The sequence below is a fragment of the Sphaerodactylus townsendi genome, linkage group LG03 (assembly GCF_021028975.2).
Source record: "Sphaerodactylus townsendi isolate TG3544 linkage group LG03, MPM_Stown_v2.3, whole genome shotgun sequence".
Classification (NCBI taxonomy): domain Eukaryota; kingdom Metazoa; phylum Chordata; class Lepidosauria; order Squamata; family Sphaerodactylidae; genus Sphaerodactylus; species Sphaerodactylus townsendi.
This window is the reverse complement of record NC_059427.1, coordinates 4,525,049-4,539,280: the sequence shown is the minus strand read 5'-3', so window position 1 is coordinate 4,539,280 and position 14,232 is coordinate 4,525,049. Positions and strand designations below refer to the sequence as shown.

The 14,232-nt window shown below is 44.2% G+C and overlaps 2 protein-coding genes across 31 annotated transcripts in view; one reads left to right on the top strand and one right to left on the bottom strand.

Annotated features, from left to right (window-relative positions):
* The window catches only part of LOC125428587 (zinc finger protein 883-like), a 1,608,225-nt gene that overhangs the window by 1,059,729 nt on the left and 534,264 nt on the right, over positions 1-14,232 (top strand). The window lies entirely within an intron of this gene.
* The window catches only part of LOC125428632 (oocyte zinc finger protein XlCOF6-like), an 82,860-nt gene continuing 80,023 nt past the window's right edge, over positions 11,396-14,232 (bottom strand). The window contains exons 4-6 of the mRNA XM_048489079.1: positions 13,076-13,492; positions 11,533-12,898; positions 11,396-11,447 (exon numbers count right to left, since the gene is read on the bottom strand). Coding sequence (XP_048345036.1) covers positions 11,396-11,447; positions 11,533-12,898; positions 13,076-13,492 — 1,835 coding nt within the window. The remainder of the gene's footprint in view (positions 11,448-11,532; positions 12,899-13,075; positions 13,493-14,232) is intronic.

Genomic DNA, 14,232 nt, shown 5'->3' with positions numbered 1-14,232 from the left:
ACCCAGCCACCTTGATGACTTTAAAAAGCTGAAAATTAGTAAGAACTACATTGTCTTTTCATCTATAGTAATATTAGGTTATTGTACCATATTCAACCTTAAAAGGAATAGTAACAAATTAGTGCATTTTCCCCACCTGTTTGTACCACGTGGGCCATACAATAGCATCCTGATCAATGGTCAGATTTATCACTCCAGAAGCCTGTCTTTCTAGACTCCCAACTTTCACCGTTGAGGTGGAACGATTGCGCCATATTACCACATTCACAATGTCTACGTCTGTTTGCAGGTCCCCATTTTCATCCAAACGCACTCGACCCACAGAAGAGTTGAAAAACTGTAAGTGTCTCAGATGAGGATGAAGCTACAACCAGAGAGAGCACAGCAGTATTGAGAAAACTGTACAGCATTATTTTTCACTTGAGCTGTGGAGGTTTATCTGGGGAACTAAATTAACCTGTGCACTCCAACACACTTCTTCTTCTACAGCAATGGAAACTGTAATGAATTCTGAGAATTCTACAAGTGAATTCTACAAACTCTGTGAATTCCACAAGTACTATATTAGATAGATTGTTGACAGGAGAATATTATTGGATATTGACAGTGTCTGAATAGCCAAGGTTTCCCCTGAACATAAAGGTGAGGATCCTTTTAGCTCTCTGAGGTTTCAGGCAGAGATCTTCTTCCAAGAGTTCATCAGGAGTGAGATGTGAGATAACTGATCTACTAATCCATAGATATGACTTATCACTAAATTCAGCCTCTGTACCAGAAGACGAAAAGCAACAAATATTACACTGGTGGTTTTTTTTAAAGCATCCAGAGAAGAACCCAGAAACGACAGGCCAGTCAACCTACTGTCTGTCCCAGGAAACCCCACCCGCAACACAATGCAGTTAACCACACCTTTGTATAGCAAGTTCCACTCGAACACTGATTGACTCCCCACCCTGGGACATGGACAGTATATACCCCACTAAACATTCCCTTCTCACCAGACACAGTGTATAACAGACTTCTGCCTGAGATACACCTCTGAAGATGCCAGCCACAGATGCAGGCAAAACGTTAGGAACAAGATCTACCAGACCACGGCCACACAGCCCGGAAAACCCACAACAACCAGATAATAGTTCTTTGAAGGGTCCTGGCCACAACAAAGAGCAGCCAATGGAGGTCATCTGCTGCCAGTCCCGCTGATCGAGATTACTTCTCAGTTTATTTAAGCAAAGGCTCAGGAAAGCTTCTTTATTGTACCAACTGGTCCAGTAAGCACAAGCCTATTTGCAAACCTCAGTCCTTTGCCTCTTGTTAATTGCCTCCGGTTCCAGCTCCTGGCTGCCAGCACCTATCAACACTCCCAAGCCTTGTATCTTTGTGTGAGGCACTGCTGGTTCTCCCTGCCTGCAAAGCAAAAGAGAGGGAGTGGCAAAAACCCCCCAGCTAATTCTACAGTTCTTCTTTCAAACAGTTGGTTCCCATGGACTAAATCTTCTTATAGGTTTTATGTGGCATGTCGGGTGCTCTTACTGTGGATTTTCAGCCCAGTCAGGAAAAGAATTGCATGTGGTAAGGAGTGCCCTTGAAATAAGGAGGGTGGTCATAGGACACCCAGGATCATTAACGGGGGTTGGGTGTCTCTGAAATTCATCACAGGGACAGGTGCAAAAAATGGTGAAATCACCCAAGAAAGTCAGAAACTGAGCTTGTCTCAGAAAACTGCAAAAATGCTCTCACAGGAAACCCAATGAAGAAAAACTTCTGATTCTAAAATTCAGAGTAAAGAGATACCTGCCAAGGCTGTATTTGGCTATGTTCCAGCCCGCCTCCAGAAATCCTCATCCTCTGCGCCGATCTGCTAGAATATGCAGCAGATATTGTATGTGCCACTGCCTGGATGGAGGTGTAAATGTTGTAGGCCCTGAGAGGTAGGTGCTCTTTAAGGGCCTCCCATGGCCCGGCTTCCTGCCTCTCCTTCTCTGTGTATCTCAGGTGGCCTCTCACAGACCAAACAGGCTTTGAATAGAAAGGATCAAATGATTTCTCCAAAAACTCCTGGATAAGAGGTTTACACATTTCTGCATAGGGATACATCCTCCCTTTCTTTGTCTGGCTCATGATGGAGAGAGATCCATGCACGGTAATGTATTTGGACGGGTTATCGCACATCAGGCTGAAAAGGGGGTCCAACAACAGGGCCGTGATCCAGACTTTACCAACTGCAACTTGTGTGGCTTCATGAATGATTTGTATGACGATTTCAAGAGTCAACATATCTAGAATGTGACCATAGAAAATGATGGCATTCAGATGTCCCTGTTTGAAAAAAGAAGCCAAGTTCAGATATTTCTCTTCTGACCGAAGAGATGCCATAACGCCAGCATCAGGGATGCTGCGTGAGAAGGCAGCACAAATGCTGCTGTTGAGCATGAGAGCTGTCAAGGTGTTCCTGAACTTCTCCCCATCGTCATTGTCTGAAGCTAAAAGACCAACCCACGTCCATCGGAAATGCAGGAGCAGTTTGACAATTCCCAAGTAATGAACTTCTTCTCTTGGGGCCATTTGGTAGAAAAAAGGAAACTGAGTTTTATCATTCAGAACTGCCAAATGAGATCCGTGACTGACCTAAAGGGGGAAAAATGAAATATTTGGGTCTTCTCACTTTAGAAAAATGTCACTAAAAAGCAAAATGCTTCTGTTGCCTGAAGTGGAGGGAGTCTCTCCCTTTCAGAGTGGGGAATTTGTGATGGCAGACTCTTGGCTTAGCAAAAGGTTGGACAAGCTTGGAAACTTACACATTTTATACAAATTAGCTTTTTGCAAGAAACCTGCAGGAGAGCAAGAAATTTTAACAGTTTTATTTAGGGATATTGGGGATACAGAAGCACACAATGATCAAAGCAGAACACACACACAGTTCTAAGATATAAGCAGTTGTGGAGGATAGATCTGGAATAGAGGACGGAATTGGGGAAGTAAGGGTTATAGTCACCAGACCTTGGAACAGAATGGTCCAATGAACAGAACTGAGTGACCCATGCTTAGCTCCAGAAGAACAATGCATTGTAGAACAATATCACAGACAGAGAGGTGCCCAGAGATATTGAGCAAGAGCCTTTGTGAGAGGGGGCTTCTTATAGGGAGAAAGGTTCCCCCAGGGTTATGCAGAGTGACTCTTAATTTTTCCAGGACAAAGAGAAGTCCTGCCTTTCCAGGGAAGACAAGAGACAGACACCAACCTTAATGGTTGGGCAGTTAGTCTAATGGGTTGAGGCATCAGCTTGATGTTCCAAGCTCAGGAGTGCCTGCAAGCGGGAAAGAATTAGGACTAATAAAAAGAAATATTTCTTCACGCAACGCATGATTGGTGTTTGGAATATGCGGCCACAGGAGGTGGTGATGGCCACTAACCTGGATAGCTTTAAAAAGGGCTTGGACAGATTTATGGAGGAGAAATCAGTCTATGGCTACCAATCTTGATCCTCCTTGATCTGAGATTGCAAATGCCTTAGCAGACCAGGTGCTTGAGAGCAGCAGCAATAGAAGGCCATTGATTTCATGTGAGCTCCCAAAGGCATCTAGTGGGCCACTGCAAGTAGCAGAGTGCTGGACTAGATGGACTCTGGTCTGATCCAGCAGGCTCTTTCTTATGTTCTTATGAAAGTAGCTGATGAAATTACAGCTATAGAACAATGAAAATGCAAATGAGGCAATAGTTAAAGGTATTCATCAGAGGAAGAAGCATTTGGTTAGAACAACCTTGGGCAGGTAAGCACATTAACCCATCCAACTGTCTTCACAGGGGTGTGTGGTCAAGGGATGGAGATGGGAACGCTTCCCAGGGCAAGGGCATTATGTTCACTCAAATTCCATCAGGAAGGATGTGAGAGAGGCTTTATGCAAGGCTGATCTGGAGGGACCAATTTCAGACAATGTTTTAACTCGCCGTATGTCCTCGTGGGTTCACTGAGCTAATACAGAAAATGGGCTCCCCATTTGGGCACTGCCGCATGGGTAGAGGCATTAGACCCCCACCCACCCCAAACACACAGACACAACCCTGGATCAGCCTGGCAACACCTAATTTACCTTTATGATGATAAAAAGGAAATCTATGACTGGCAGGGATTATTTCAAGCCCAGAATTTGTGTGAGGCAGATCTAATGCACTTTGGGATCCCCTTTAATGCTGACCAGATCTCCAAGGGTCACAAATGGAGGACAGGTTTTCCCCATTACATGAGAACTGAAGGTCTATAACTGTCACCAGCTCATCAGGTAGATCCTTGAAAGATAAATTGTAAATTATGGGGGAAAGCTTCATGCTCTTCAGGAAAAAGGCATTTATATAGAAATTTCTCCCTCACCAAATAACTTCTTCTGCGATCTCTCTCCCCTTCCACGCCAGCCTGTGATTGACCTGACGGATGGCTGGAGAGAGATGATCAGTTGGGTCTTGTAATCGTGGCACCATGCTGGCTTCCCAAGAATGTTCAGCTTCTTAGAGAAAAGGTGCTCACAGACAGTCTAAGAAAGAGAGTTCCTTTTTGCAGAGAGTTGCTGTGCTGTGTACGTCCTCAGATGAACGACATCCTCCCCCAAACCTCCCTAAGACTTCCTCAAAGCTGATGTTGAGCTGTACAAGAAACATTTTTCTATCTACTTATGTCTTCTTCAAAAAGATTGTCCCCCTCCTCAATTCATACCTGAGGGATTTTGTAGGTGCTCAACAGGGTTGCAACATTCGTGGAAATGTCAGGCTCAGATGCTTCAAGAACAGCCATCATTTGATTCTGTCTGCCACAACTGTAGTTTGGAATGGCTTCCCTGGCAGAGGGTAGGAGGCCTAACACAGCATTATAGGTTACCCTGGGGTGGAACCAGTTCTCATAGACGGTGTAGCCCAAGGTGGTATTATTTGGCAGGAGCCTGGGATTTTGGTTGATCTCCTGAATGGCCAGTGAGAAGGAGAGAAGGTGCCAGTGTAATTCTAGGTTCCTGCAAAAAAAAAAAGTAGCATTGTCTAGTTATGCTGCTTACTTGAACCTTCTAGAATTCTCCTATTTGGCATTTAGTGGATTTGTGGCTGCCAGAGAAGAGAAAGTTCCAGTACCTACATGGTGCATTACACAATATCATGTTAGATGGTGTCTCAGTGTTTGGGTATAGAAAATTCTAACTAAGATTGCAGCAGCTACTAAACATTTTTTTAGAGTTGCCCCTACCCAGTGAAGTGGAGATTGCGTTTTTCTGCCCACAAACCATCTTTAAAGTCTAAATAAAGCAACTAACCCCCCCATTCTGATATCCTTATTTTGGGGTACTGGTACAAGAGGCCATTTCAACTGAAAGACATTCTTAAAATACTATTCCCTAATCTTCCATTGGATTGGGCTTTAAACTTCATTAATCAAGAACATATCTGCTTAACATTATGGAAGCTAATCTCTGACTGACAGATTTGACATGTCACTCTGCTGGAGGCTCCTCCTATTTATTTTGCCGTGAAAACTACTCAGCTTTGGCTTTCATTGTGGTAGTGAGGTCTTGAGTTGACAAAAATCATCCCCTTCTTTGACAATTCCATTACTATGGTATAAGATACATCCTTCCAGAATACTTGCCAGCCAAAGACACATAGCAATATTTACTCAGTATTTAGTAATGTGGGAAATAGAGGCCAGACTGCAGACTGACATTTGCAAATATGAAAAAGCCCCTCAAACTCTATCCCACTGTATCCCTTTCAAAAGTTCACCAAGGACTGACTTACCTCCTCTTCTTTGCAAAAGGTGGCTCCCTGAACGTTTGTAAGGAGATGTCAGCATTTTGTAAAGAGAGGAGTCCAGCGATGGAGTGGTGTCCTGGTCGGAAGTAATTAACAGGTTCAATTTCATCCATTGTCATCATCAGGGGGCATTTGGCACTTTTTACATTGCAAGCTATAAGAAACAGCAGCAGCAGAAGCAGCTGTAGGATCATTTCAGGTCTGCTTGTTCTTTCTTTCCCCTCCCCAGAGGCCGCAGCTATCAAAGACTGACAGAAGTTGCCAGATCCGCTGAGAAGATCAAGGTAGTGGCAGTCACTTGAGCAGTATTGTTTGATGATCTCAGTCACTTGGAAAGTGGATGACCTCAAACTTAGTACCTCAACATATCTCATCCCGGCAACTCATGGGAACAAGAGGCATATATACACCCCAGTTTCCAGACCCTGTTGCAAGACATGACACCATGTTGCTCTTGATGCTGATGTTTACTGGTTTCCAAGCTGAACTTCAGAGAAATCCCTGGAGCTTTGGCAAGATGAATCACCATGATTTGGATAATTGCAAAGGACAGAATCTATGTCATCCTGGACTCTCTCTTTGGGTTTGTGCACAAGGGGAAGAGACAGAGAAATTTTTTTTGCATGAGTTCACCACCATGGCTAAGGACACAGAAAGGGCACGTGACAAGCATCTCTCTGTGGGAGCTGTATTCTGCTGTGTGAAGAGGGACTCTTTTCAAAAGTTTCCACAAGTTGTGGCAGGTTGCCATCTAGAATACCAAACTATCTCAAGTCCGAACTAAGCAGAAACTCATGAGGATAACTAATTATTTTCTTGCCATAAGACGCTAAATATTTTAACTTCTTGGTTTCTGTTGAATTCTGTGTGTCCTTCGGGGGTTTTTTTCAAGAGACAGAAGTGTCTATATTTAAGCAGATTGCCTGGTCACCAGTCACTTCAAAGCATTACTTCTCCATTGTCAAGGTGCTGAATGGGGGATGGGATGTGCAGTGGCTTGTGTAGGCACAGTTGCTTGCTGTCTGCTGTTTTCAGCTCTGTTCCTGTGTTATCAAGTAACCTTGAAGCTGGCTAGAGAACAGGGCAGTGTTTTGACTCTCAGCAATGGGGGGGGGGGGGGGAATGCAGCTCTATATTACTGCCTGGTCTGAGGGGTTACCTCAGATCAGACAATCTTCTGTTCAGTTCACTCAGCTCTGCAATACACGTTTTGGACCTTCCAAGTGTTTCTTTGTCTCTGCTTGGAACTTTGACATTCATTAGGCATCAGAGAGCAAGACCAGCCCACTTCTATTACCAACCCTGTGGCTTTCTGTGTTACTTTATATGATCCAAACGGCCTACAGGTGTGTAACCCGCCATCATCTGGAGCATCTCCCTTGTCTGTTAAAAGCATGCTAGGGGTGGCAAAAAAAAAATTATCACTATTTTTTGGGTTCAGGTTTATTAGACCCAGAAATTTTTAAAAAATCTCAAGGAAACCTATATTACAAATCTGTTTTTATTTATTTTTATTTATTTATTATTTAAACTTTTATACCGCCCCATCCCCAAGCGGCTCTGGGCGGTGTACAACATGAATCTCAGTACAAATAAATATGGTTAAAATCTTTAAAAACAGCAGTAGGATAATGAGAGGCATCCAAGTACCCTAATTTTAAATCCTCCCCTAAGAGGGAGGGAACGGCGAGTCCCATTAAATAGAAGGACCCAGGTGTTAAGAGCTAAAGAAGGGGGGGGCACCTTCAGCGGCTGGTCCCTCCAAAGGCCCGGCGGAACAGTTCCGTTTTACAGGCCCTGCGGAACTCCCCAAGGTCCCGCAGGGCCCGGACGGCTGGTGGAAGAGTGTTCCACCAGGCCGGGGCCAGAGCCGTAAAGGCCCTGGCCCGTGTGGAGGCCAGCCGCATCATTGAGGGGCCAGGGACCACCAAAAGATTGGCCTCAACCAAGCGGAGAGGCCGTGTACGGACATATGGGGTGATGCGGTCTCGCAGGTACGAGGGTCCCAAGCCACGTGAGGGGAGGTTCCAAGTGGGACCTTGTGTGGTAAAGCTTGCAGCACCCTGATCCTACAAGATAAGAAGTGGCACCAGTCTGGCACATGCCAGAATCTGGGCAAGAAGGGAAGGACATGCAAAGCAGGGCCAGGAAAAAGGTCAGGCTTGCCGCTTCTCTGATCTCAAGGAGGGCGGTCAGCTCTGCATCTGGCACCTGACTGCATCCCCAGCAAGGATCAGGAGGTTCTATGTGTGCACGTTTGCTGAACTGAATCAGATGCATGTGAACTCCTTCTCCCTACAATAAAGATGTTCAAATGTGTATCACATTCCTCTCTTTTTCTTCTGAGAGCTGATCTCCATATAAACTAGTATCAAATATTCCTAAACCAAGCCTCTTGCAACATTTAAAAAGCAGTCTGCTCTAAGCTAATCTTCCCTACTATATTGATAGTCTGTGTCTCCCCCTTGGGTAACATGTCCTGCACTTTTTGACTGGTTCCCCTGTTATGTCAAAGTGACGTTGAGTTTTACAACTGGGGTCTTAATAGTATTTGAATATTCTAATTTTTCATTGGAAGCTGCCTTGAGGTCAATTTTTCATTGGAAGCTGCCTTGAGGTCAATTTTTCATTGGAAGCTGCCTTGAGGTCAATTTTTCATTGGAAGCTGCCTTGAGGTCAATTTTTCATTGGAAGCTGCCTTGAGGTCAATTTTTCATTGGAAGCTGCCTTGAGGTCAATTTTTCATTGGAAGCTGCCTTGAGGTCAATTTTTCATTGGAAGCTGCCTTGAGGTCAACTTGTCAGGAAAAGGTGGGGCAAATGTTGTTGAAATAAATAAATAAAATTAGATGTGTACTTTGAGTCCCAATTTGGACACGAAAACATGCTTTCTCATCCAGATGTGTAAAGTCTGGCTGTGGTTGATCGGTGGTGATCAAAATACATTCTGTTCATGCTCATACACATTGTCAGCCAGTGGATAGCTGGATAGAAAACAGAAAAAGTATTTTAAAATGTGCCCAGTAACATCAAGGAACTATCACTGAATGTTTAGAAAATACTTTATGCCAGAAGTCTCCAATGCATCATGTGTCACAACCCCAGCCTTCTCCAATGAATGAATTGGCACTGTGAAAGTGGAATTCTTATTTATTGATTACAAGAAAAGAAAAGCTGTTGACTTATATTTTCAGAGCTGAATACTTTAGAACAGGGAAAACATTACATTCCCCAGCACAGATACATCAGGCCCACACACCCCTCCCTTTGGTGGGAAAGCACACCCACACAGAAGCGCACACACATGTCCCTCAGACAGCAAGAACTTGAGAAGAACCCATTATTCCCCTGCTCTCCAGCCGCAGAACCATTACCAAGCAAGGTAAGAAGCAGACTGGTACAGGCTGGATGAAATGGAAACAATTCTCAATGCTGATCTGCAAGCGCTCTGTAGAAAGAAATACGGCAGGACCCTGGCAAAGGCATTAGAGGGTCATGACAGCATGGTGCCCAGTAACACGTTTATTGATGCACACCAAGTGTTTTGAGAAGGTGGGTGGGGCTGGGGGAGCTGTCACCCAGAAAGGGTTGTGATTGGCCACCGAAGATACAGTTGACTTTGCATATGAAAATAATGTTGTTTCAGAGGCAGCTGCTACTCATGTATGTTTATTCTCACTCCTATTCCCATTTTTTTACCCCTCTTTTCCCATCCACTTGTGCTTCCCCTATGTTTTTTGGCTTTTCCTCCCAAAGCAGCTATTTGGTGGCTGCTCCACCTCATCTAGCAGCCATTTTGGAGTCATGTATCAGCATATCAGAATTCCAAAGTGGTCATAGGCTCAAAAGGAGGGGATGCTTGCCACTTAGCTGCCAGACTTTAACTAAGGAATGAAAGTCTCAACACTGTTTCCTGTGGTGGTTCTAAAGTCCCCAAATGGCAACCAAGTTATTATCAGAACAACATTTATTACAATTTCAAAATCCTCAATGAACCTAATATTTTATTGGCAATAGAACTCATTTACTATTAATTATAGGAAACAAGAACAATGTAGATGTTTTAGCATAAAAATTAAGTACTGGGAAATTTTCTCTATTCTCACTTCTGTCAACTGTCTTGAACAGTGCAGTTCAGGGGAATTCTTGATAATTCTTCTAGCTCTGGGGTAAACATTGGAAGAATGTTCTCGTCTGAAGGAAGAAGTGGGCACTGGAAAGAGATTCCGTCCAATGCTTCCAAAGAGCCACACATTTGGGGGCTGGACAAAGACTCCAGCAGACACCCCGTCTGGACTCTCAAAGTCCCAAAAGAACATTCCAGACTTCAAAGCATAGAGGACAAGAGAGAACCCTTGGGTACCTTGTGGCACGTGTCAAGTAAAGTTCCCCAAGCTCTACTTCAGAGATCCATCAGCCAGATGGAGCAGCAGTGGCATAGGAGGTTAAGAGCTCGTGTATCTAATCTGGAGGAACCGGGTTTGATTCCCAGCTCTGCCGCCTGAGCTGTGAAGGCTTATCTGGGGAATTCAGATTAGCCTGTACATTCCCACACACGCCAGCTGGGTGACCTTGGGCTAGTCACAGCTTCTCGGAGCTCTCTCAGCCCCACCCACCTCACAGGGTGTTCGTTATGAGGGGGGAAGGGCAAGGAGATTGTATGCCCCTTTGAGTCTCCTACAGGAGAGAAAGGGGGGATATAAATCCAAACTCTTCTTCTTCTTCTTCTTCTTCAGATAGGACTGGAACCACCAGAGGATGATTCCTCCTATTACTGTCTTGGAACAGAAGTATACCACCATCTAGGGTATTAATGGAGAGTCAGAAGGGACACTCTCCTCCTTCCTCGTCTGTCCCACAACACATCTTCCCTCACAGCCACTGAAGCAGTTGCAGCTCCAAAACCCTGCCTGAAACATGCATGGAGAAGGAACTCACTCCCAACTGTTTAAACGTGGAGATTGATGTCAATTTTCTGTGTTAGATGTTTGGACTGGGAGAATGCACTGGCAGGTGTCTGAACCTCTCCTCCACAACAGAACTCGAAAGCATTCTGACAATAACAAACACGAGGGATCCTTTTCTCATATGTGGTAGAGGCTAAATCCTTTTGACACATAAAAATCAAAGGAAAACAAAAAATATATTAAAAATAAGAATGGTGGGGAAAAAACGCTTTTTGGGGAGGACTACTAGGAGGTGTCATCACAAATTAATACACATTGCTCTTCGTGTAACTGTCTACTGCTATACGGTGGATCCCACTCAACACATGCAAATCAAGCTTGCTAACTGCACCCTTTGCAAATGTTTCTTTCTTGCACCCTGGACATTCCAAGAGTATATATGCTCCACTTCAGCCACAGATTCAGGTGAAATGTCAGGAGCATATGCTACTGGAACACGGTTATACAGCCCAGAAATCACACAACACCCCAGTGATTTCGGCCATGAAAAACTTCAATAATACAAAGAAAGTCCTCTTAGATCAGTGGTTCTCAACCTGGGGGTCGTGACCCCTTTGAAGACTGCCACTCTGACTGAATCTCTTTCCACACTCTGAGCATGCAAAAGATGTCTGATTTGTGTGGGTTCTTTGATGGTTTTAAAGAGTGTTACTATGACTGAATCTCTTTCCACACTCTGAACATTCAAAAGGTCTCATATTTGTATGAGTGCTTTGATGCTGTTGAAGATGGCCACTCCAACTGAATCTCTTTCCACTCTGAGCATTCAAAAAATCTCTCATTTGTGTGAGTTCTTTGATGCCGTTGAAGATGGCCACTCCGACTGAATCTCTTTCCGCACTGTGAGCATTCAAAAGGTTTCTCATTTGTGTGAGTTCTTTGATGCAGTTGAAGATGGCCACTCCGACTGAATCTCTTTCCACACTCTGAGCATTCAAAAGGTCTCTCCCCTGTGTGAGTTCTTTGATGGTTTTGAAGAGTGTTACTATGACTGAATCTCTTTCCACATTCTGAGCATTCAAAAGGTCTCTCCTTTGTGTGAGTTCTTCGATGAATTCGAAGATTGCCGCTCTGACGGAATGTCTTTCCACACTCTAAGCACTGAAAAGGTCTCTCGTTTGTGTGAGTTCTTTGATGCTGTTGAAGATGGCCACTCCGACGGAATCTTCTTCCACACTGTGAGCATTCAAAAGGTCTCTCATTTGTGTGAGTTCTTTGATGCCGTTGAAGATGGTCATTCCGACTGAATCTCTTTCCACACTCTAAGCATTCAAAAGGTCTCTCATTTGTGTGAGTTCTTTGATGCATTTGAAGAGTATTATTATGACTGAATCTCTTTCCACACTCTGAGCATTCAAAAGGTCTCTCATTTGTGTGAGTTTTTTTATGCTCTTGAAGACTGCCAGTCAGACTGAATCTCTTTCCACACTCTGAGCATTCAAAAGGTTTCTCATTTGTGTGAGTTCTTTGATGCCGTTGAAGATGGCCACTCCGACTGAATCTCTTTCCACACTCTGAGCATTCAAAAGGCCTCTCCCCTGTGTGAGTTCTTTGGTGCAGCAGGAGCTTTGATCTGCAGCTGAAGTACTTTCCACACCAAAAACATTTATATTGCTTTATTATACTATGCTTTGGGAGGTGAACATTACCCTTTCTTGTACCAGAGAAGGCCTTCCCACTTTCTAGGCAGATTAATGGATTCCCTCCTGAATGAGTGCAACAATGGTTTTGAGAAAGATCCGATTTTTGTGAGAAACACTTGCCACTGTCTGTGCAGCTATCAGGTTTCTCTTCTTTATATGTTCTTTGAAGATGAGGTAGCTCTGTTCTGTGAACATAATTCTTTCCAAACTCCAAGCATTGATGGGTCTTCTTTCCACTGTGCATTTGCAGATGTATCTCATGTTGGCTTTGATCTGAGAAGGTCATCCCACATTCCAAACACTTATATGCTTCCTCTGCTGTTTGGATTAGTTCACTGAAATCCTGCCCTTGGCATGAAATAGGTTTATCCCTATTTTCAGTCATGTGACTTCCTCTCTGCTTATTAGGTCCACCTTGATTGCTGAAGATTCCTTCCAAATCTTCGTTCTGGACTATATTTAGCACTGTCTCATCACCCTCATTCCACTGCTCATCCCCTGCGGGAATAAAAAGAGAAATCCTGTTAGAATCAACACAAGGAAGTCTTATCTTCCTTAGAAGTTCCAACCATACACAAATGTTTCACTACATTATTATATACTTTAAAAGGACATTCAAGCCTGATGCATCAGAAAAGCTTGGTTTGCAATCTAACGATTGGTACGCCTCCTCACCTGACTGAGTTTGATGGGATGAAACGGCTGGTTTTTGACTGAAGGCCTCTCCACACTTCAGGCAGTCATACAATTTCTCTCCTAAGGGAATTTGCCTCTCAGAAATAAGAGTCATATTCTCACTGAACGTCTTTCCAAAGAACAGATTTTCACTTTTGTTTTCACTGGAGCAGATTCTCTGGTTAGCACGAAGACATTCATTCGTTCTTGTTTCGATTGATCTTACTTCTTGGACTAGACTTTCACAGATACATCCTCCTTGGGACGGAACGGACTTTTCTGCTGTCTTGCCAGCATGGCTTCCCTCCAGCCTCGGTGGTCGGTCTCTGTCCTCAAGCTTTCCTTCAGAAACAATATCCTTTTCTTTTTCCACAGAGAACCCCTGGTTTCCCCCAACCATCTCCTGAACATGTGCTGCTGGAAGAAAGAAATAGGTCCAGTTAGCACATGGGCAAAAAGCCAAGTCACCCGTCAGGCACTGCTAATTATTAAACTCTTTTTTCTCTTTGTCCTGGGGCTGCTGAGAGGTGGGGCTTCCTATTAGCTGTGTTGCTCAGTCTCTGGAAGCAGTCTCTGCATGTGAGCTCTCCAAGGTACCTGGTAGGCCACTGCGAGTAGCAGAGTGCTGGACTAAATTGACTCTGGTCTGATCCAGCAGGCTCTTTCTTATGTTCTTAATGGGTGACCATTTTCTTTATCAGATATTCTCCCCACCCCACCCCAAATGAGCTCCAGTCCCACCTTATCCCCAGTAAGCCCTCCCGGTCAGCAGATTTTATATTCTGTGCATCTCTTGCACTTTAAAGGGGGGAAATGGCAAACCATCATTCCCCCACCATTCACATTTGACTAACTTGTAACGCAGCTCTTGTGAGTCTATGCTATTTATGATTAAAGAGAAGAAGAGGAGAAGGCTTTTATTTCCTGCATTTCTGTACCCTAAAGAGCCTGAAAGCAGCTTATAAATCACATTCCTTTCCCTCCCAACAATAGGCACCTTGTCGGGTAGGTGGAACTGAGAGAGTTCTGAGACAACTGTAACTAGCCCATGGTCACCCAGTAGGCTTCATGTGCAGGAGCAGGGACTTGAACCCCTCTCTCCAGATTTATCAGCAGGCTCAAAGTGGAGCTACTCAAGGTAGAGAAGAAGGGCTAGT